The sequence below is a fragment of the Abramis brama genome (assembly GCF_963993115.1).
Source record: "Abramis brama genome assembly, chromosome: 11".
NCBI classification, from domain to species: domain Eukaryota; kingdom Metazoa; phylum Chordata; class Actinopteri; order Cypriniformes; family Leuciscidae; genus Abramis; species Abramis brama.
The window spans coordinates 6,054,888-6,075,959 of record NC_139973.1 but is presented as its reverse complement, the minus strand read 5'-3'; the positions used below and the strand labels follow the sequence as shown (position 1 = coordinate 6,075,959).

At 36.8% G+C, this 21,072-nt stretch overlaps 2 protein-coding genes across 4 annotated transcripts; both read left to right on the top strand.

Moving 5' to 3' along the window:
- The first annotated feature begins 765 nt into the window (after positions 1 to 765).
- Positions 766 to 11,102, top strand: stx16 (syntaxin 16). 3 transcript variants are annotated; one of them, XM_084128900.1, is made up of 9 exons: positions 785 to 1,228; positions 3,351 to 3,362; positions 4,796 to 4,903; positions 6,587 to 6,727; positions 6,880 to 7,042; positions 7,851 to 7,939; positions 8,342 to 8,485; positions 8,687 to 8,767; positions 8,953 to 11,102. In XM_084128900.1, the coding sequence occupies exons 1-9, from the start codon at positions 1,097 to 1,099 to the stop codon at positions 9,055 to 9,057; spliced, it is 975 nt and encodes a 324-aa protein (XP_083985026.1). In that variant the 5' UTR covers positions 785 to 1,096; the 3' UTR covers positions 9,058 to 11,102. The 3 variants fall into 3 exon arrangements, with proteins under 3 accessions (XP_083985028.1, XP_083985027.1, XP_083985026.1); XM_084128902.1 differs by lacking the exon at positions 3,351 to 3,362 and having other exon boundaries at positions 766 to 1,177; XM_084128901.1 differs by lacking the exon at positions 3,351 to 3,362 and having other exon boundaries at positions 774 to 1,228.
- Positions 11,103 to 13,477: 2,375 nt separating this feature from the next.
- npepl1 (aminopeptidase like 1) lies at positions 13,478 to 20,860 on the top strand. Its single transcript, XM_084128393.1, has 12 exons — positions 13,478 to 13,650; positions 14,891 to 15,076; positions 15,501 to 15,671; positions 15,789 to 15,878; positions 17,068 to 17,149; positions 17,395 to 17,537; positions 17,835 to 17,912; positions 18,145 to 18,245; positions 18,329 to 18,452; positions 19,492 to 19,668; positions 20,021 to 20,131; positions 20,213 to 20,860. The coding sequence occupies exons 1-12, from the start codon at positions 13,501 to 13,503 to the stop codon at positions 20,375 to 20,377; spliced, it is 1,578 nt and encodes a 525-aa protein (XP_083984519.1). The 5' UTR covers positions 13,478 to 13,500; the 3' UTR covers positions 20,378 to 20,860.
- Positions 20,861 to 21,072: the final 212 nt, after the last annotated feature.

Below are 21,072 nucleotides of genomic sequence, written 5' to 3'. Positions count from 1 at the left end.
TAGTTCCTCTGTTCTGCACATGGGAAAAGCAACAGCAGTGCAGATCCTCAAAGTCTACTTCCCACCAGACACTGGAGAAAGGTATTTTATCATAGTAATCCCTTTAATAGATCCCCAGCGAATAGACATCCATACGTTTTCAACATTTGGAGTAAAACGTTTTCTAAAAGCGTCCACACAGAGGTTTCCCCTATCATCTTCAACACTGATGTCAGATTGTGTGTATGATTTTTCAGGTAGGAAACACTGCCGCCGTGTGGTGAACTTCAAATGAAGCCGTTTCGCAAGTGCAGATTGTGGAAATGCCAAATGGCGCTTCTGAGTCGCCGTATTATTGGTTTTAAAGAAAATTGTTTTTATGCTCATATTTAAAGAACAAACTAAATTTACGAATATACATTTATTTATATGCTTGTAACTAATAAATATATGAGTTTTATATTTGCAAAACTACCATATTATTTTTCCATATTTAAAAAAAACAAAAACAAATCATAACCATCAACAGTAGATACTTTTTTTTATTGAATATATATAAACATTAACTGGAATAAAAGAGAAAAAAGTAAATAAATGACAGCACTTACTCGTCGAATAATATATCGAATTATATAACTCAATAAACAAAGCAAAATCAGATGTATAAATACTGAAATATTGCAATATTGCTTTTATAATGTGATATTTACTTAACATTTAACTAAAACTATAAATAAAAACGTCTCTGATTTTTGCATATTCATTGCCCAAAACGGAAGTTTCATTGTGATGTCACGTGTACGTATTCCACGTCACGGAAGTCACAGACATGATCCGTTTGCAACCCAAACCAAGCGGATAACTTGGGTTGTCGGCCTTGTAATGTTGTAGTACTTTACAGTATATAGACTCAGGACTGCATTGGTCTAAAAGAGAGCCGAAAACTCTCGAAATCGGAGGCGCTGAGTTGCTGGGCGAGCCCGCCTGCCGTTTTGCAGGCTAGCTCGCTAGTTAAGTAGCCAGCAGCCTTGACGACGAGCGGAGTAACTAATCTCAAGACAGCCATCGAGGCAGCCTGTAGTTATTTCATTTTACCGTCCTCTTGTATTGCGTAGCCATGGCAACTCGGCGACTAACCGATGCCTTCTTATTAATGCGGAACAATGCAATCCAAAACCGGCAGATTTTGGCTGAGCAAGTGAGTACATACGACCCCCGTCGTACTCTGAATACACGTAGCAATGCTGCGGTGAGTCTAACGTTCATTGTCTGAATTGAATGTTTTCGCGTGTGTGTGTTGGATTCTCAGCTAGCTAGACAACATCCCTAGCTAGTGGTGTTTGTTGATGTCAGTTGTCCAACAAACCTCCACTGTTTTGTTTGCTGTGTGCGGAGCTGGCAGGTCTGTGCTAAACAGCTAGCTGATCATGAAACACTTTTCATACAGTCGCATTTTGATTTAACTCACGCGGGAATGGCGATAAAAATGACTAAAAAGGTGATGGTCGTGCTAGTTTGCGGACGTTTAGATCATCACTGTATCTGCAGGGAATATCATGATGGCACGCAGTGACCCCACAATATATAACGTTAACTTAAATCACCCCCTTAAATGTAAAGCAGATGTATATTTTCCGATCCATTTATATTGTATATGGAACAATATTAAGCATAATTAATATAAGAAGGTCATTGTAGCAAAGATAAGTGATGAAAATATTAGCTGCGTGATATTTACCTCGTATTAAGTCTAGTGTGTGTCACTTTAAATTATGAAATTGTAATGTCAGATTCAGTATACACTACCGTTCAAAAGTTTGATTCGTTTTTAAATGTTTTTGAAAGAAGTCTCTTCTGCTCACCAAGGCTGCATTTATTTGATGCAGTAATATTATAACAATGTAAAATAACCTTTTTCTATGTCAATATGTTTTATATTTAAATGTATTCCTTTTGATCAATTTAATGCATCCTTGCTGAATAAAAGTATTAATTTCTTTTACAGAAGTCGTACTGACCCCAAACATTTAAATGGTAGTTTTTCCTGAAATTTGTAATGATGATATAACATAATTTTAATTAAACGTATAGAAATTCTGGTTATCTGGGAGTTTATATAATACAAAGTTAAAAGATTTTACATTTTTTATAAAATCATAATTTATATGACTCGAAGCTGTAATAATACCTGCTGTTTATGCATTTAAATACATAATTAATAACTGTAATGGTGAGCTTTATTGCTACATTTATAAAAGGTTTTTGTGAGACAACTTTGATGCTCTACACAGGATATACTTTGGTCTAGTTATGTTTTTACCGTTCTAGTCCAGACAGAGGAAGGCCGTATGTTTTGTCTTCCAATCTTCTATAGATATTTCCTACAGATTAGCTATGCATCACATTTTTCCTTCTCTTTGATGCCGGTGGGCGGCCTGGTATCCAGCATGATTTTAGATAGTCCTGTATCTTTATAGGGCAGGGTTCCTCAAATCTTGCCCTGGAGTGAGTTTAGCTCCAACCCTGATCAAACACACCTGAACAAGCTAATCCAGGTCTTCAGGATCACTAGAAAATCACAGGTAGGGGAGTTTGATCAGGATTTAAGCAGTGGCCCTCCAGGACCGGATTTGACAAACCCTGTTATAGGGTATTGATTGGGTCTTGACAGACAGATCTGTCAGTGCGATATTTGTACCTGTGAAGAGTGATAAAGTTACTAGCACGGACGTCATTCCCATCATATAGCATGCCTGCTTGTGTTTTGTCTGGTGTAGTGGCTCCATTCCTTACCATCTGCTTGCATGTGGATTTTTCCCTGTTTGCACTTCTTGTGATCTAACTGAGCACTTCTTGCACTGTCTTGCAAAAATCCTTACTGAATCTTCTGCCGTGCATTGATGTTCAGATCTACAGTAATCGTGTCACTTTGTTGTTTTGGGTTTAAAATAGGATTTATCTTCCAGCTTGATCATTTTACAAATTCAGTAACATCAGAAACATTGATTTTTCCAAACCTAACATCTTATCTAGTGTGTTTAGGATTGAGATGATGAAGTTATTGGGCTGGAATGGACAAATCTTTCATGCCTTGAACTTAATAGCAATGTCATGCATTTGATATACATAATGCACATAGGCTACATATGTATTTTCATCTTCTAAATGAACATATAAGTAACAATTTGCATTTACTGTTTTTTTGTTCCTGATTTGTCCAGTTCTGTCCAAGTCCTGCTGTCAGTCATTTTTATGCTGATCACTGCTTTTTGTCTTGGGCTCCTCTGCTCTCACTCCTCTTGTCCCTCCCCTTCTCTTCTATCTCTCCTCTTATTGGATGGGACTTCGCCGGGCTCTTCCAATCACATTAGGAGTTTGATGAGGTAACCTTGATGTTTTAACACCTAAGGTTATGGGTAGATCTGAATCCTAATCTCCGCCCCCTTGGTTACGGTTGCTGGTTTAGACTAGCTTTACAGAACTTCCTGTTGGAAAGAATTAATGTTAATTTATCACAATAAAAATGTCGATTTACATGCTCATTTAGGAATGAGAGAATGCATTCAAAACTATCCAATCACACACTACTTACATAGACTTGCATTAAAAAGAGCAAGAGCTTGTCTTATAATAATGGAACAATAGTAGGATAAAGCAGAATTGTTCAGTTCCATTTTTAAGGCGGGGCTTAGTAAAGGGCCAGTTTTTGTGCAGAAATTGAACTGAAATTTTTTGTTTATTAAATATTTTGCCTAATTTGATGATGTTTTCAGCTACCACTAATAATACTAGGGCTGGGTATCGATACAGATGTCCCGATTCGATTCCGATTCTCAATTCAAATCTAACATCTAATATAAATTTCAAATATTATTAAAGACAAGTAAACAGTCATTAATAATTAAAAAGAACAAATAATCAAACAAGCAATAGCACAAATAAATAAATACAATATAACAAAGATATGAATGAAATAAGCAGTGCTTTTCAGGTTTTTCAGGTAGATCTAACAGTAGTTTTCAGGTACACAAATTGAATAAAGTAATCAAATGTAAAACAACACTGCATGTAATCATTGTACAAATTAAATGAAGGTTACAAAAAAAGTTATTCAGTGAAGAGCAGTGAGTGATTTCTTTGTCTTTTGTAGTTTGATTAACATTTAAAACAGGAATATTAGGCTGCTGTCACTTTAAGACAAATGTACAGATCCAATCTAATGATGCACGTGTTGTCTTTCTCTACTGTTTACGTTCACTTAAGCCGTTGTTTACTAGGAAACTCGCCAAGGCAGGCATTTTAAATAAATCTGAGTTCATTTGTACGGTCAAGCGCAAGGAGACGTGAAAGAGAATTAATTTGATTGTTTGCACACTGTCTGAGACTTGTAGCTTTCTGTGTGCACTTCGGATGTGTGCGAACACAAAACTTCTGACACTTCTCTTTTGAGTCTTCTTACGCTTGAAGGTGGATATGAATCCGCCATGTTAGGCACCGAATGAATGACAGGGTCCCCACTGTCGCGCAAGGTAAATCTAGCGGAGAAGACTAGTGATAAGACTAACATCAATCAGATATTATGTTCAAAGTTTTGCGAAAAATAAATACGGAAAAAATATCGCTTTGTGGCTTTTGAGAATCGACATCGATTCGACCACATTTAAAAAAACTATTAATCGGACAAAATATTTGCCCCAGTCCTAAGTAATAAATAATGCAGCTACATTTTACAGGTTTACCGTATTTAAATGTACTGCACAGATATTCTCAACAAAGAAATGTAATGTTTGCTGTCTTGTCTCTCTCTGTCTGTTAGTTGGCTGATGATCGTATGGCCCTGGTGTCAGGCATCAGTTTGGATCCAGAGGCTGCTATCGGTGTCACGAAGAGACTCCCGCCTAAATGGGTGGAGGGAGTGGATGAGGTAATCAGATGATTGTTTTAATTAAGCATTCTTAAAAAGAAAGAATGGAATGCACTGTTGATCATTGACATTAAAGGAATGTTCCAGTTCAAGTTAAGCTGTACCGACAGCATCTGTGGAATGCTATACATTACTAGAGGAAATCATTTAGACTCATCCCTTAGTTTGTACAAAAAAAAAGATGTGAACAGTAGGTTATAGCAGAAACATGCTGCTTGTATTATGATTAAACTACCATTAAAAAGTTTGGGTTCATTAAGTTAAAAAATATCTTAAGATTAAAAAATATGAAGCAGCACAACTGGTTTAAACATTGATAATTGTAAGAAATGTATCTTGAGCAGCAAATCATCATATTAGAATGATTTCTGAAGGATCATGTGACATTTTAAATATATATTTAAATAGAGAAGTTATTTTAACCCTTGTGCATTGTTCAAATTCACTACCCTTTCGTTATGTTTGTGGCTGAAAACAGCCACTACTTTAAACTGCTGTAAAAATGTATCAGATAAATATTTTTTTTCAATTTTTTTTGCATAAATCTATTAATCAACCTCAGTCCTGCTCAAAAATACTAAATGTTTAAAAAAAAATCAGGATTTTAACTCTTTAATTGATGTCACTGATTTGGGGAAAAAAACATACAAAATGACTCATTTTCAATATAAAATGTGATTGTGGATTGGATTTTTTTTTAACCTTTTATCACAGTCTTGGACATGTCAAAGATTAGAAACAACATTGGTTTTGATGCATTGTTAGTTTTTGTGCAGCATCAGATTTTAACTTTTTCTCCCTCATTTACTGTTCGTGGCTGTTTTTGCCCTATTGACTTCCATTATAACCACATTTTTTGATTGCAAAGACATGACACCATATAATCATGCATTTTTGATTGTTGGTGGTTTTCCCTGTTGGGAAGAGGTAAAATTTGTAATTTTTACTGTTGATAACCAGGTGGAACCATTAACCCTTTAGATAGGCCTGTGCAAAAAAAAGCTTAGTTTCTGCCTTTTACATGGAGTTATATGGAGTTTATATGGAGTATAATAGCATAATAAAGTGTGCATAATAAAGTAGTGAATTTGCCCACAGTGTACTGTTGAGTTTTTGAAAAATTTCAAAGCATTTTCCCAAAATATGTGTCAAAATAAGATTTGTCACCAAAAATCATTCCATTTGCTGAAACACAGAAAAAGTTATGGCCAAATTAAGACTGAAAAATACCCCATAGTGGATGAAAACATCCCCAACAGCACATAAGGGTTAAGTTGTAATAATATTTCACAATATTACTGTTTTTACTGTAGTTTTGATCCTGTTAAAAACATTTTTTTTTAAATCTCACCGACCCCCAAATGGTATTTTTTTATTTTTATAAATAAATAATTAACTAATTTACTGGTAGGTCTACTGTTCTAGGTGTTTGATGCATTGTATATATTACTGTAAACACAGTTTTTGCTTGTATTTACAAATGGAGATATCAGTTAAATCATTTCTGTGTTTATCCTGAACCTACAGGATGGATATTTGACTTTCATATACATAGTCTTCCATCCATAGTCAACAAAGTATGACATTTAGAAGTAACATTAAGATGTTAGTTCAGCTAGTTCAATGTTGATGTCCTCTCTGTTTAGATACAGACAGTGAACAGTGAATTCCTTGTTCCCACAGATTCAGTATGAAATCACACGTATTCGTCAGAAGATGAAGGAACTGGCTAGTCTGCACGACAAACACATGAACCGTCCCACGCTGGATGACAGCAGTGAGGAGGAGCATGCCATCGAGATCACTACACAGGAAGTTACACAGGTATAATAACACACACAAATCATGTTTTATTATTACTGTGACATCTGTTAATAACTAAAGAGGTTAAAGTGGACACAGGAAAACTACAGCAGTTGATCACTGCACACGTCATAAAACGAAACAATTTTCAGCATCTGCATATGTGTGTGTAGATGTTTCACAGGTGCCAGCGGGCCGTGACGGGGCTGCAAACTCAGAGTCATCACTGTACAGAGCAAGAAAACAGGCTGTTGACCAATGTGGTGTCTTCATTGGCCCAGAGCCTTCAAGAACTGTCAATCAACTTCAGACACACTCAGTCAAGCTACCTAAAACGTAGGTGTATGCACACAGAAACACAAAATATATGTTGACAGGACTGAAAAAATGTCCCTCAGTAGCACACATGCGATACAGTTTTGAGTGTATCGCGTCTCAGGCGCGACTTGAGCCGCGCGGAAAACGCATGCATGCTAGAAATAGAACCGACGCCTATTTTTCACGCTTCACGGAAGCGTTTCCAGGCAAAATAGAATAGGAAAAGATGTTTGCATGTCATTTTGACATGAATACATATTAATAAATGACATTTTGATGTTTGAAAGTTTAGGTTTTGACATAAATGCAGATATAAATGTAATTTACATTTTTTTAATCGATTTTCAAATATTGCACCTGTCAATACAGAACGAAATATTCTGTAGCCTATTTTGCCGTCAATACTGCCGACGTTGTCTTTGCTGCTATATATATATGTTTAACATTAAGTGTAGGCCTTCCACAACTCTCTCCCCATATGTCGAATATATCACCAATGAGTCTTATCATATGACACCTATCAGCAGCAGCGCCGCGTCACACACGTTTCTGGTGTGCAAAGACATAGAAAGCGCCACGCAGCTGACACGCAACAGAAACGCCACACAGCCAGTGTGTCGCCGGCCTTAGTCATTTTCATGGATCCGTGTGAACGGGGATTGTCATCTGTATGGAAAAAAAAAAAAAGCAAAGGATAATCTTTGTTGTGTACCCTCACCCTTGTGTTCCTTAGCTTCCATTCATCCTTCAAGTGAGGCTCTTTGAAATACAAAATGCTGTCATTTTTCACTGTATGCTCAGTTCTTTGATTTGCTTTTATTTTCAGGCATGAAAAACCGTGAAGAAAGATCCAAGCACTTTTTTGACTCTGGTCCTCTTGTGGATGAAGATGAAGATATTGCGTTGTATGACAGAGTGAGAATGTTGTACTAATACTCTACATATTAATTCTTTCATCTCTTATTCCAAATGTTTAAGTATTTATACTACCTACATGTTTACATATTGGGGATCATATTGATAATAAGCCAATTTTTTTATATATTTTTTTAAACTATTGTTGGAAGCAGATAATATCCATTTTAAACATCATACTTTATGCCAAAACTATTAAACACTTATATTATAAAGTTTTGATGCCTAATGTCCTTGTAAATTCTAAATTCCAGACTATTTGAGTAAATGCTCTATAGATTTATATTTGATATTGTCCATAATATAAATAAAAAAAAAAGGAAATATATATATATATCATTATTGTCAGTACACTGTTGACATCTGTCTGTGTGTGACTAAGTGTCTTTCTCACTCTCTTAGGGATTTACAGATGACCAGCTAGTTCTGGTTCAGCAGAACACAGTGATAGTGGAAGAGCGGGAGAGAGAAATTCGACAGATCGTTCAATCCATCTCTGACCTTAATGAGATATTTAGAGATCTTGCTGGAATGGTTGTTGAACAGGTCAGTGTTCTTCTTGATGGAATAAAATATTAAATAGAGCAGGTTCCATCCTTAACTTGTGCAATTTTAGATTCTTTTATATATATATATATATATATATATATATATATATATAGGGAGCTGATTGAGACGCACCCTGGGTCCCCAGGAGAGCAGGGTTGAAGACCTCTGCATTAATGTCAATGTATATATTCAATTTAGGGCACAGTCCTCGACAGAATCGACTTCAATGTCGAGCAAGCTTGTGTCAAAACAGACGAGGGGTTGCAGCAATTGCAAAAGGTGAGGCCCTTATCAAGCTTGATGATGTGTTAAGCATGTCATGGGTTAATTGCTTACATTTACTTTTTCAGTGACTTGTTGTTGAGTAATATTAATGGACTTTGCAATATCCACATGACATTTTAAAAGTAATATCGCATAGTAGAGATAAAAAGCACACTAAATGTTTCTCTTTTCTTTGTTAGGCTGAACAGTACCAGAAGAAAAACCGCAAGATGTTGGTCATTTTAATTCTCTTTGTCATAATTGTTATTCTAATACTTGTTCTGTTCGGGACAAAGTTTAGTTGAATCATTCCATGGCCTCTAGGAGGGATCTACCTGTATGTATGAGAAAAAACACGTATTTCTGTGAGTGTGTGTGTGTGAGTGAGTGTGAGTGAGAAGGTATGCATGCTGACTTTCAAGACCGTTGTTTGAGGGTGGATTAATTGTTGTACGGATGGAGCTTAAGTTTTAAAGTACTACACAACAAAATGAAGCAGATAAGGACGCCCACTGCTGGCCACCGAGTGCAGTGTCTGGAGACAGTTCATGGGTTTAATTCTCCAGTGAAGAGGCAGTGTTAGTACCCAGGATCCTCTCAGTTGGAACCATCAGAGGGCCGGTTTTCTTCATTTGTCCCGCACAAGCACAGCACTTACCAGCATGGATGCAAGATGGCAGCATGCTTGTCTCAACCGCCCTTGTCATCTAATTTGAAGAGTAAACAGGAAGACAATGGGAAAAGATAAGGTATCCTCAGAGGTCTGTAGCTCTCCTTGAACAAGATCATATGTGCTTGGGTGAATCTCTTCAAAAGAATGTCCGGGTCATATTTCACCACAATAGAAAGAAATATGAAACATATACAGCATTTCCTAAAATTTTTTTGTTAATTCTTCATATTTTTCCTTTTTTTTTTTTTTTTTTTTGCATTGTGAATCACATATCCCCTCTCAGTTATCATTACTGTAATGCATAATTAAAATTTTAAAGCAAAAATTTAAAAGTAAAGTTGCAGTATTACAGTATTTTTACTGTATAACAATTATAAAAATCTAATCTGAATCGCCATTAACAAAAATGTAAAGGAAAGTGGAATAAGCAGGAATTGGCTTAATGGACATCAAAATAAATTCTCAATGCAAACTCATAATGTATATTTTTTAGGGGGGTAAATTTCACCTGAGTGACACTTTCTTCGTTTCGGTAGTGAGCATCTACAGTGAAACCTCAGAAACCATCTTACAGTGAAAGCTGCCTTTATATCAGATCTTGCTTTTAGGTTAGGATGTGTGTAATGTGACGCCACAAAGTCTGTGTTTTTCTGTAACTCAATCTTTTGGAATGTCTACTTTTGTGTATGTTTGTGCGTGTGTGAGAGGAGATGCACTGACACTCAATCAGCCATGGAGGAAGTTGAAGAAACACATAGTCGAAGCATGTTCTTTCTACAAAACTTTTAATTATGCTTTTTTTATTTCTATTTGGTAAAATGCATTGGGATTATGACCGGTAATGAATGAACTGAATGTTACATTGTCCTTTGTGAGCTTTATAACTAAGCGTTATTTTCTCTGCTAATGTTGGCGGAGGTGTATAATCTACCATCATGTGTTTGTCTGTTTTAATGGCAGTGTTGTTGTCATGATATCAGTATCATTTCAGTGAAAGCGGGAGTGATTTATCAAGATTTTTGCTTCACTCTCTCTGTTCCTTGCCTTAAAGTGTGGACATCTGTGTGTGCGCGCTACACTTGGATGTTTTTTAAAAGCTTTGCTTGTCCACGTTTGATTGATGTTGTCACAACCGTATCTTTCAGTCTGACCTTTGATCTTAAACTGAACTTTGACCTTCAGTCCCAGACTGAAGCTAGGTCAGGTCTGCTGACTGACTACAACTACTGTCCCCTGTACAAGATGAAATTATTTATTTTAGATGCAAATATGTGTACAGAGTTTATGGAGTTCTATTGTTGTCTGTTGGTAGCAATGTCTGGAACCTGGGCTGTTTTTGTTATATTGTAATGTTGATTTACTTTTTTCTGTCCTTTCAAAAATCAATTCTTGTTGGCTTTTGTAAAGGGTAGTTGCACCACTACTGTATGATGGGGTGAAATGATTACGTTGACCAAGATCCAGAGACAGGTTATTCTTATGTTATTTTAGAAGGTAAAGAGGAAATATAACTGCACATTCAAGGCTTAAATCCATTTCATGTGGTTTTCTCCATGGTTTTGGTGTGAAACCCAGTGTGAATATTATAATATTTTTCTGCCATTACGGTACTACTGTATGCTATTTGAACCTTATGTAAACATGTTTTCAATGAAATTAAAACAAATATATATAAAAACACAAATGTTGTGTTATTTTATATATGCACTTAATAAGCTATCTAAACAATAGAAAGGGCATTTTTTTACCTTGTTTTTTTTTTTTTACCTTTATCACCTCACTATGACATTGTATTGATTATCAGTTGTCACTCTACATCTCCCAGTAATGGCTAATTGGGAGATGTAGAGTGACAACTGATGCTTATATGCAGTTTATGTAAGAAGTTGCTGTTCTGTTAAAAAGATCTCATTGCTTTACATGCTGAATTTCATCTTCAATATCAATATCAGCAACTGCACCAAATTTCATATTTTTGCTTTAGTTGGTCATAGTTTAAAATGTGTAAGCCTCTTGCTATGTCTTTAAATTATAAGTAACACTTTAAAATAAGGTTTCATTGTTGCACATTAGTTACTATAGTTAGCCTAACTACATTAGTTAACATGAACTAACAATGAACAGTAGCCTACTTGCATTTACTAATCTTATTTGATGTTCATTTCAACATTTATTAATACATTTTTAAAATCAAAAGTTGTGTTACCATTAGGCATTAATGCATTGTGAATAACAACTAGTTTTATTAACTAACTCTAACAAAGATTAATGAATGTTGTAAGGAATAGGCCTACATTGCACACTGTTAGTTCATTTTAGCCAATACATTACTAATGTTAACAAGGGTTGTTGTAGTGTTACCAAATGATAAAACATGATGTGGTTCTTTGATACAGGTATTTAATTGAATGATTAACATATTCGTACACCATGAGATACTGTCCCCAACTTGGGTCATCCCTACGTTCCCACGGCCCTATGTTCCCACATTTCTAAGAATTTTTTTTTTTTACTTAAAATTTAGTCCCTATGTTCCCACAGCCCCTATGTTCCCACAGCCCCTATGTTCCCACAACCATATGTTCCCACAGCCCTATGTTCCCACAGTCCTGTGTTCTCTCAAGAGTTTTCTAATTTCAAAGATTTTTCTCAAAATGAAACTAAGTCAAGTCATTTTTATATCGCATTTACCCCCCGTCCCCCGAACTTAGTTAAGCAGGAAGCGCCAAGTCACCAAAAGGTCTCTGTCAGAAACTCTATGATCCCACATTTCTAGGACATTTTCAAAATTGAGTATTGTGTTCATACATTTCCCTATAATTTCAGCAGCTAGTCTACACTACTACAGCTAGACTTATTTATTTATTTATATTTTAGTTTATTATTTTTTTGTAAGGTGACCTTGGGTGCCATGAAAGGCGCCATGTAACAAATAAAATGTATTATTATTATTTTCTCCTTTCGTTTCTTACTGTGGCGCAGTTGGGGAGTTGTACAGATTTGCCATTCACTGCGGATAGCACATTGTGCTCATCTTGTATGTGACAAACCCATCTTGTATCTTGTATCTCTTGGAAGCACTTTATAGTGTATAAGTAATTTTTCCCCACAATATTTGCTGAAGGGGAGCGTGCCTATGTTCCCACAGCCTTAGGTTCCCACAGCCTTATGTTCCCACAGCCTTATGTTCCCACACACAGCCCTATGTTCCATCATTTCCAAGGTTTTTTTTTTCTTTCCCAAATTAGGACCTGTGTTCCCACATTTCCTTTATCATGGGAACATAGGGCTGTGGGAACATATGGTTGTGGGAACACATGGTTGTGGGAACACAGGGCCTAATTTTCAAAATTTTCTGTAAAAAAAAATTCTTAGAAATGTTGGAACATAGGGCCGTGGGAACATGGGCTGTGGGAACATAGGGCTGGCCCCTGGTGGGGAGCTATAGCAGACAGGACCGACCCCCTGGTCCACTGTATTTGCTCAAATGGCTGATTGTATTGGAAGCTTGATCCCTGGAAACCGTGGAGGAAAGGTGTTAGTTGTGCAGAACTTCCGTTTCCACCGACATGAAAGAAGAGGTGAAAAGATTCATTGGCGTTGCTGGCGCCAGAACTGCAGAGCAAAAGTGTACACAAACCTACTGAATGAAGAGGATGACGATCAAGGTATCAGAGTTATTGGGTTCCATGAAGAGGACCATACCCACCCCCAGGATGAAACCATGGTCAGCAGAGCTCAATTCCGACAACGTGGTGTGAGGCAGGATCCAACGGTGCCAGTGAGACGAGTTTACAACGCAGAATTTGTGCGACATCGTCCGACAGTCCAAGGTGGAGGTGATAGACCAGCAATACTAAGCAAAACTAATGTTACTACAGTATTACGTTTTGCATTTTATTATTAGCACTTTTTTAATTATTCGAAAACCACTGAAAAAATATGTTGATTTAAATAAATAAATAAATCGATATATAAGTTAGATAGATAGCGCTCTTAGCACAAGGGCTCGCGAGACGAGCGAGAGGTTAAAGTGCATCTTCCTTCTGAAGAGAGACAGTCATTCGGCTGGAAGATGGCGAACGTTCTGCTCGAGTTCAAGGCTTCTGCCGGGGACTCAGAGCCGCAGAACCGCCCGGTCCTCATCGTCGGCCAGCTCGCCAATCTGCAACAGATTAACTGGACCCAGGTGAAAGGGAAACTGCAGCCAGTGGTCACAAAGGAGGTACGTAATGTTTAATAAAAAGTAACTCCGCTTGTAAACACAGAATGTCGTTAGCTAACAGGCTAAAGTTCTGCCTGGACTGACTAACGTTAGTGTTGTGTAACAGACCGCTAATCTGCATTTACTAATGAAAACATAGATAATAAATATAAAAAAGATTATTCAGATAATTTTAACTAATTAAATTACTATTCTTGACTGGCTCTTAATTTAATGAAATAATGACTCTTATTTTACAGTTCTGATTTCTTTCCACTAACAAAAGGTACCATGGTATTACCCTGTCTATTGATGTTGGACATGACAAGACATGGTTTTCTGGAGATATACAATAGTAATGACATGGTATTCTTTATAATATAAAGCCCTCTGCAATATCATGGTATTTTGGGCGTACTATGGTATTCAGGTACTTCCAGTACTATTTAATACCACTTACACCATGGTAATAGTAATACTGTGGTATTTTTGACATGGTAGCATGACAATATCTTTTTACTTTACTGGGCATGTCCAGCTGTGATAATCATTAACATATTTTGGAACACATGTAAATACCAATGATTAAGAAAATGATAATCATAAGGATGCCAAGGATTTTGGCTTATACCAATAACCGATAATTCTTTATATTTGAAAGCCGATAACCGATATATTGGCCAGTAAATGAAAATACAGATTTTTATTTAGTAATTGAGGGCATGATTACAAAACCAAAAGTCTCACCATAAAAAGCCATGTCCGAAGCACACAGTTATAATGTTCTCATTATAATTTTTTGTAGCCTATATCACAGACGTCCACTGCACATGTTGCTCTTAACTGTATTTTCCTTTTTTGAAGTGATTCCAATCATATTTCAAGCAATTCAAAACCATCATGGTGAACAGTGCACATCTTAAGTGTATCAGCTGAAGGAAATATTCCATTAATTATCGGCTTTAATATATTGGGCCGATAATGATAACATAAAAATGAACATAAAATGGCCGTTATATCATGCATCACTAGATAATCCTCACAAGAATCAGCACATTTGATATTATTATTGTCATACAGCCAGTACTTTCTTACAATTTCAAGCACATTGCTGCCTGTGCATGTGATCTATATTATGATGTTATTTTTATTCACACTGTAGATTAGGTTTTAGGTTCACAAGCAAATAATATTGCATTGTACTACCATTTTGTCGCCACACATTTTTGCTTATGTGTGCTTTATCTGTATTTGCATTCAGATATGGCAGGCAGCTTTGTCTTCTCTGAACCCCAACCCTACGGATAGTTGCCCGCTGTATTTGAGTCACGCAGCTGTGGCAGCCCTTCCTTCACGGGTCAGCCGTCACAACAGCCCATCATCTGCCCACTTCCTCACCCGTCTGGTCCGAACCTGTCTGCCTGCAGGCAACAACCGCTGCATTGTGGTCAGTCTCATGTCACAACATTATTCATATGCTTATAACTCTTATTGTTCAAATAAGCTAGGTAAATATTTCAACTGTTTCAGACTGCATTGGTTTTAATAGCTTGTTGCTTAATGCTTAGTCTTCATTTCCCTTTTCTTTTGCTCATGATTTCCATGTGACGTGAACAATCTATGTTTAGACAGATCTGTAACAGTAATTCATATGAAATTACATTTTAAAAAGTAAAAAAATAATAAATGGTAAACATTAAAATCATAGCGTTTCAAAAGTATAGTCACAGCACGTTAAATGAGTCAAGATGCAATTTGTTGTTACTTTCTTTTGCAATCAGTATTATGCCACAAATACTGTTGATGCGGCTTGAAACATTTCTTCAAATTTCACGTTAGTTAAAATGGTACGTGTATTATTGGCTTCTCAGATGGTGTGTGAGCGTTCTGAAGTGTTCGCATCAGCGTGTGCCATTTCCCGAGCTTTCCCGCTGTTCACCCGCCGCTCAGCGTCTTCCCGCAGGACAGAGAAGAAGCACGTCGCTGTGGAGTTTGTGTGTGTGGGTCAGGACAACGGCCCCCTGGAGGTCTCCACACTGGAGGTAAAGTGTTCCTCAAGTTGGCTAACTTACAATCAGCTCAAGCCACTGTTACTAGTTCATCTATGTTTATTCATCAGTCTATTACATCTGTATGAATGTGCAAGTGTTTGTTTCCAGTGCCTTGCCAATGCAGCGGATGGAGTTCGTCTGGCTGCTCGAATCGTGGACACTCCGTGCAGCGAGATGAATACTGATGACTTCCTGGAGGCAAGCGTTTCTCCTCGATGTCTGGATATCTCTGTGAAACACTGCTTTTAGTATTATTTAAATACTGTTAGGGATTTTATTAATATTTTGAATTGGTGTTTATTTTTATATTTTCAGATTTCATTTTAATTTTAATTTGTTGTAGTATTTTTAATTAGTTTTTTTATTTTTTTATAACGCTTTACAATAAGCTTCCATTAGTTAATGCATTAAATAACATTAAAGTCCCTGTGAACCGGAAGTTGCAAACGACTTTTCTTCAGTGTTGTGACGTATTTCCAAGTGAAACGGAATATTGAACGGAGGGCAGGGTTTTACTTCAGCGCTCCTCCTCTCCATCTCTCACTCATAGCAGACTAACGGTTTGAGGGGAGTGGTTAAGCGTTTTCAACCCAAGCCGTCAAACTGACGTCATCAGAGATGGAACAACATTCCAGACTGGAAGTAACTTTTCAGACTTTGATTAAAGATTACCACGGCAAACTATTTTTTTCTGTGTATTAACTTGCACGGATTAATTGTTCACCACAAGACTAGTAATATGCGCTAACAAAGTAAATGGGGTCAATTTTGATTTCATGTCGACTTTAACAATACATTTGTTACAATATTTATTAATCTTTTTAATGTTAGTTAATAAAAAATACAACTGTTCATGTTAGCTCAGTCCATTAAATAATATGAACAGATACAGCTTTTGATCTTATTAATGTATTAGTAAATGCTCAAATTCACTAAGATTAATAAATGGTTTAGAAATATATTTTCATTGATAGTTCATGTTAACTAATGTGGTGAAGAATTAGGAACTCCCCGCGCCTTAAAATGAGTTCACTTCAAGAGAGTCCACACACTCCACCAAAGAAAAAGTCATCAAAGAAGCGAGATAAAATCAATGTTTCAGTCACACATGTGACCTTAATCAATGCCAAGCTTACAATCTTGCTTGCAAAAGTTTCCCTTTTCTATAGTAAAGCATTGATTTTATCTCGCTGCTTTGATGACTTTTTCTTTGGTGGAGTGAACTAATGTCGGTTACCTTATTGTAAAGCGTTATGTTTTTTATTTTTAGTTAGTTGTAGTTTTAGTTTATTTTTATTTCATTTTCTCATTTTTAGTTAACAGTAACAACACTGAAACTGTTGAAATGGACTTTTCCACTCATGATATTTTATGCAATCTTCTGCAGGAAATCAAGGCAGTGGGGAACGGCTTAGGCATCACTCCAACTATAATTAGAGGAGAAGAACTGAAACAAAAGGGCTTTGGAGGTAATCATGAGTTTGTTCTTTAAAAAGTCAGCTGATTTTCGGACTTATGATTAAAAAAAAAGATGAGCTTGCACAAGATGAGTCAAAGGATATGTTACTTTACAACTGCTGACTTCGGGCTTATTCCTCCAGATGAGGTTTTTCTGGCACTTAAAGGAAAATTGTGCATGTCATTTTAAGCTTGAAAATGCATGCGAGTATTACGCTGTGCATATGTTCATGTGTGCGAAATCCCTTCTCTTTAGGCATCTATGGAGTTGGTAAAGCTGCCCAGCATCCTCCTGCATTGGCTGTTCTCAGCCACACCCCCTCAGGTGCCACACAGACCATTGCCTGGGTGGGCAAGGGCATTGTCTACGACACCGGGGGTCTCAGCATCAAGGGCAAAGTAAATACCACACCTCACCGTCAGCCTAGTAAAGGTGACGTAGTGTGACATTTTTTGGGGAGGTATTCATATCAAACCCATTCCAGTGTAATGTGTAGCGTATACTAAAGCAACAAAAATTTCACAAAAAAATGGCATCAAAGTGAGAGTACGTCAGACCAAAGACGACAGATATTTTGCAATGCTGTTTGGTGCCGTTAGAGGCACAGAAATGACTCTTCACCTTTAAACACCACGCTATATCTGCAATTACACCATTTAAGATTATTAATACTTTTTTTTTTATTTTTTCCCTAGACCACAATGCCAGGAATGAAGAGAGACTGTGGAGGGGCGGCGGCCATTTTAGGAGCTTTTAAAGCTACTGTTAAACAGGTACTGCAAAAAGATTCTGTTGATTTGGCATAGTGAATACTAGTTGCATTAGAGTTTACATTACAAATGCACCATATTCGTCCCGGACCACATCTGAATGTGGTTCGATTGAGCACAAAACATTTTGTAACCCGTTTACATCATTGAAATCGCATTACACAAAGCGGATGTTAATACCAGGTGTAACCTTAGCCCAGGTTTTAAACTGACGTTGACTTCTGTTTTGTCTCAGGGTTTTAAGGACAACCTTCATGCGGTCTTCTGCCTGGCTGAGAACTCAGTGGGACCTACAGCCACTCGACCAGATGATATACACACTCTGTACTCTGGAAAGTATGTGTTGGCATGTCAACTACTGATGAATAACTGGTTGTGTCCTATCCCTTAAACTAATGTGTGTTTCCATTGCTTCTCAGGACAGTGGAGATAAACAACACCGATGCTGAAGGGAGGCTGGTGCTCTCAGATGGTGTCGTATATGCAAGCAAAGATCTCTCTGCAGACATCATACTGGACATGGCAACGCTGACCGGCGCTCAGGTGTGTTCGTGCTGACATATTAGTCTGTGGAGATCTTCTTTCTTAAGCCTGAAAAGATATTAACTCCATATTAAATTTCAATGAGATGAGTGAGTACAGGTTTTGACTAAGAACAAGATCTTGTATATTGATATACAGTGTTTGAGACAAGATCATCAGATAACACATTGCTGTTTTAAACTGCTTTATGGCTGTTGCACTTTGGATCTCAGCAGAAACTGGTTATATCTTAACTTAGTCTTGTGTGTTCATAATCATGTGATGGAACCTTTTATCTTCTGTTTTTTTTTTTTTTTTTAAGAGTTCACTCTGAATCACTTCTTTGTCATGCGGTTTAGTCACTGAGATCCTCGCTGGTGCTGACAAAAATCCCTTTGATAATTATGATGATCAGTGTTGCTGATGTACTTCTTTTCAGAAATGATGCATTAAATTGATCAAAAGGGACAGTAAAGGCATGTATAATGTTAGAAAATATTTATATTTCAAACATGCTATTCTTTAGAACTTTCTATTCATCAAAGAATCCTGAAAAAAATGTATCGCAGTTTCCACCAAAATATGAAGCAGCACAACTCTTTTCAACATTGACAATGTTAGGAAATGTTTTTTGAGCAGCTAATCAGCATATTAGAATGATTTCTGAAGGATCATGTGACACTGTAGACTGGTATAATGATGCTGAAAATTCAGCTTTGCATCAAATAAATAAATTACATTTTAAAACATAATATGAAAATAGAAAACATTTTAAATTGTAATAATATTTTACATTATCTCTACTATGTTTGAACAATTAAATGCAGCCTTGGTGAGCTTAAGAGATTATTTAAAAAAAATAAATAAAAAATCTTGCAGACCAAAAGCTTTGATCTGTAGTGCGTATATTGCATTTTATATCAACATGCAATTTCATTCTTGTATGGAATTGACACTTTTCTTCATCCGTTTAATTCCCAGTAAAAAAAAAAAGTCCAGTCCCACTCTACTCATCATCCTGTTTTACATTGCCTTTATTGTTTGCTGTTTCCTCCTGTAGGGAATCTCCACAGGGAAGTATCACGCTGCTGTGATGACCAACAGTGAGCAGTGGGAGGCGGCTTGTGTGAGAGCGGGCCGCAGCAGCGGAGACCTGGCCCATCCTCTGGTCTACTGTCCCGAGCTTCACTTCAGTGAATTCACCTCAGCTGTGGCCGACATGAAGAACTCTGTGGCGGTGAGGAACAAAGGATGAGATGGGTGTGGAGTGAAAAAGGGATTGTTTTGTTTTATTTTGTGTACTTTTATTTATTTATTTATTTTTCTATATTTATATTATTGTATTGCTGTCTGAACTATTAATTGTCAGTTCTCCACAACCTAAGACAAAATTAAATTTAAATATTTTATTTTTGATTTAACTTTATTTGACTATTTATCTTTTTAAGTAATTACTTGTTATTTTAGTTTTTATTTTTTTATTTTATTTTTTTTGTATCTTATTGCTGTCTGAACTGTAATAGTCAGTTTTCCACAACCTTGGACAAAATAAAATTTTAAGTAGTAATTTAAGTGTTCTGTGTCCACAGGACCGTGAGAATGCGCAGAGCTCCTGTGCTGGCCTCTTCATTGGCTCTCATCTGGGTTTTGATTGGCCAGGCATTTGGGTACATGTGGACATCGCTTCACCTGTTCATGCTGTGAGTATATACTGAGCATAATTTGAAATTAAGCAAATTTCTTCAAGAATTATTAATGTAATCAATGTGGATTGTCAACAGGGGGAGCGAGCCACTGGTTTCGGTGTGGCGATGCTCCTGTCTCTGTTCGGCCAGGCGTCTGAGGACCCCTTGCTCAACTCTGTGTCCCCGTTGGGGGCCGGCACAGTCAAACCTGCCTCTGAAGACCAGATGGGGAGGGATTGCAAGAGGAGGAGACTCATCTAAGATGAATTCAATGGTTCTTAATCTTCAAAAGAAAACATCAGCTATGCCTTGTACATGTTATTTCACAAATGTTACATCTATTAGACACACACACACACACACACACACACACACACACACACACACACACACACACACACACACACACACACACACACACACACACACACACACACACACACACACACACACACACACACACACACACCTTGCCCTATACCATCCTGTACTGACCACCACAGATAACCTCCCTCAGTAAAGTTGACAGTATAGTTATGAATTTAAATAAAAGTGCAACGTTGTCTCAATATTTCGTAACGTAGTACATGTGAATCTCTTTAGTTGCCATAGGGAATCTTGCAAGGAACACCTGATACTGCAAATACTGTACCAAGGTCTTCAATGTTGTCTTTTTAATCAGAAACCGTTTAAAATGCAATAATTTGATTTTCATTTCAAACATAAATGTTGACACAATCACAATGTCAGTGTAAGTGATGCTTTTGTTTTACACTAAATGTGTGCTGATGGCCATATACACTTTTGATGACAATCTTGTAAGTGTGGCAAATGAAGAATATGGAATGTGAATGATAAAATCTTTTTACAGTAAATGGTTAAAAAAAGTTTGTTCATGTTTATTAATTCAATTATTCAAAGGTAACATTAGATCTACAGGTTGTGCAAAGGGGAAT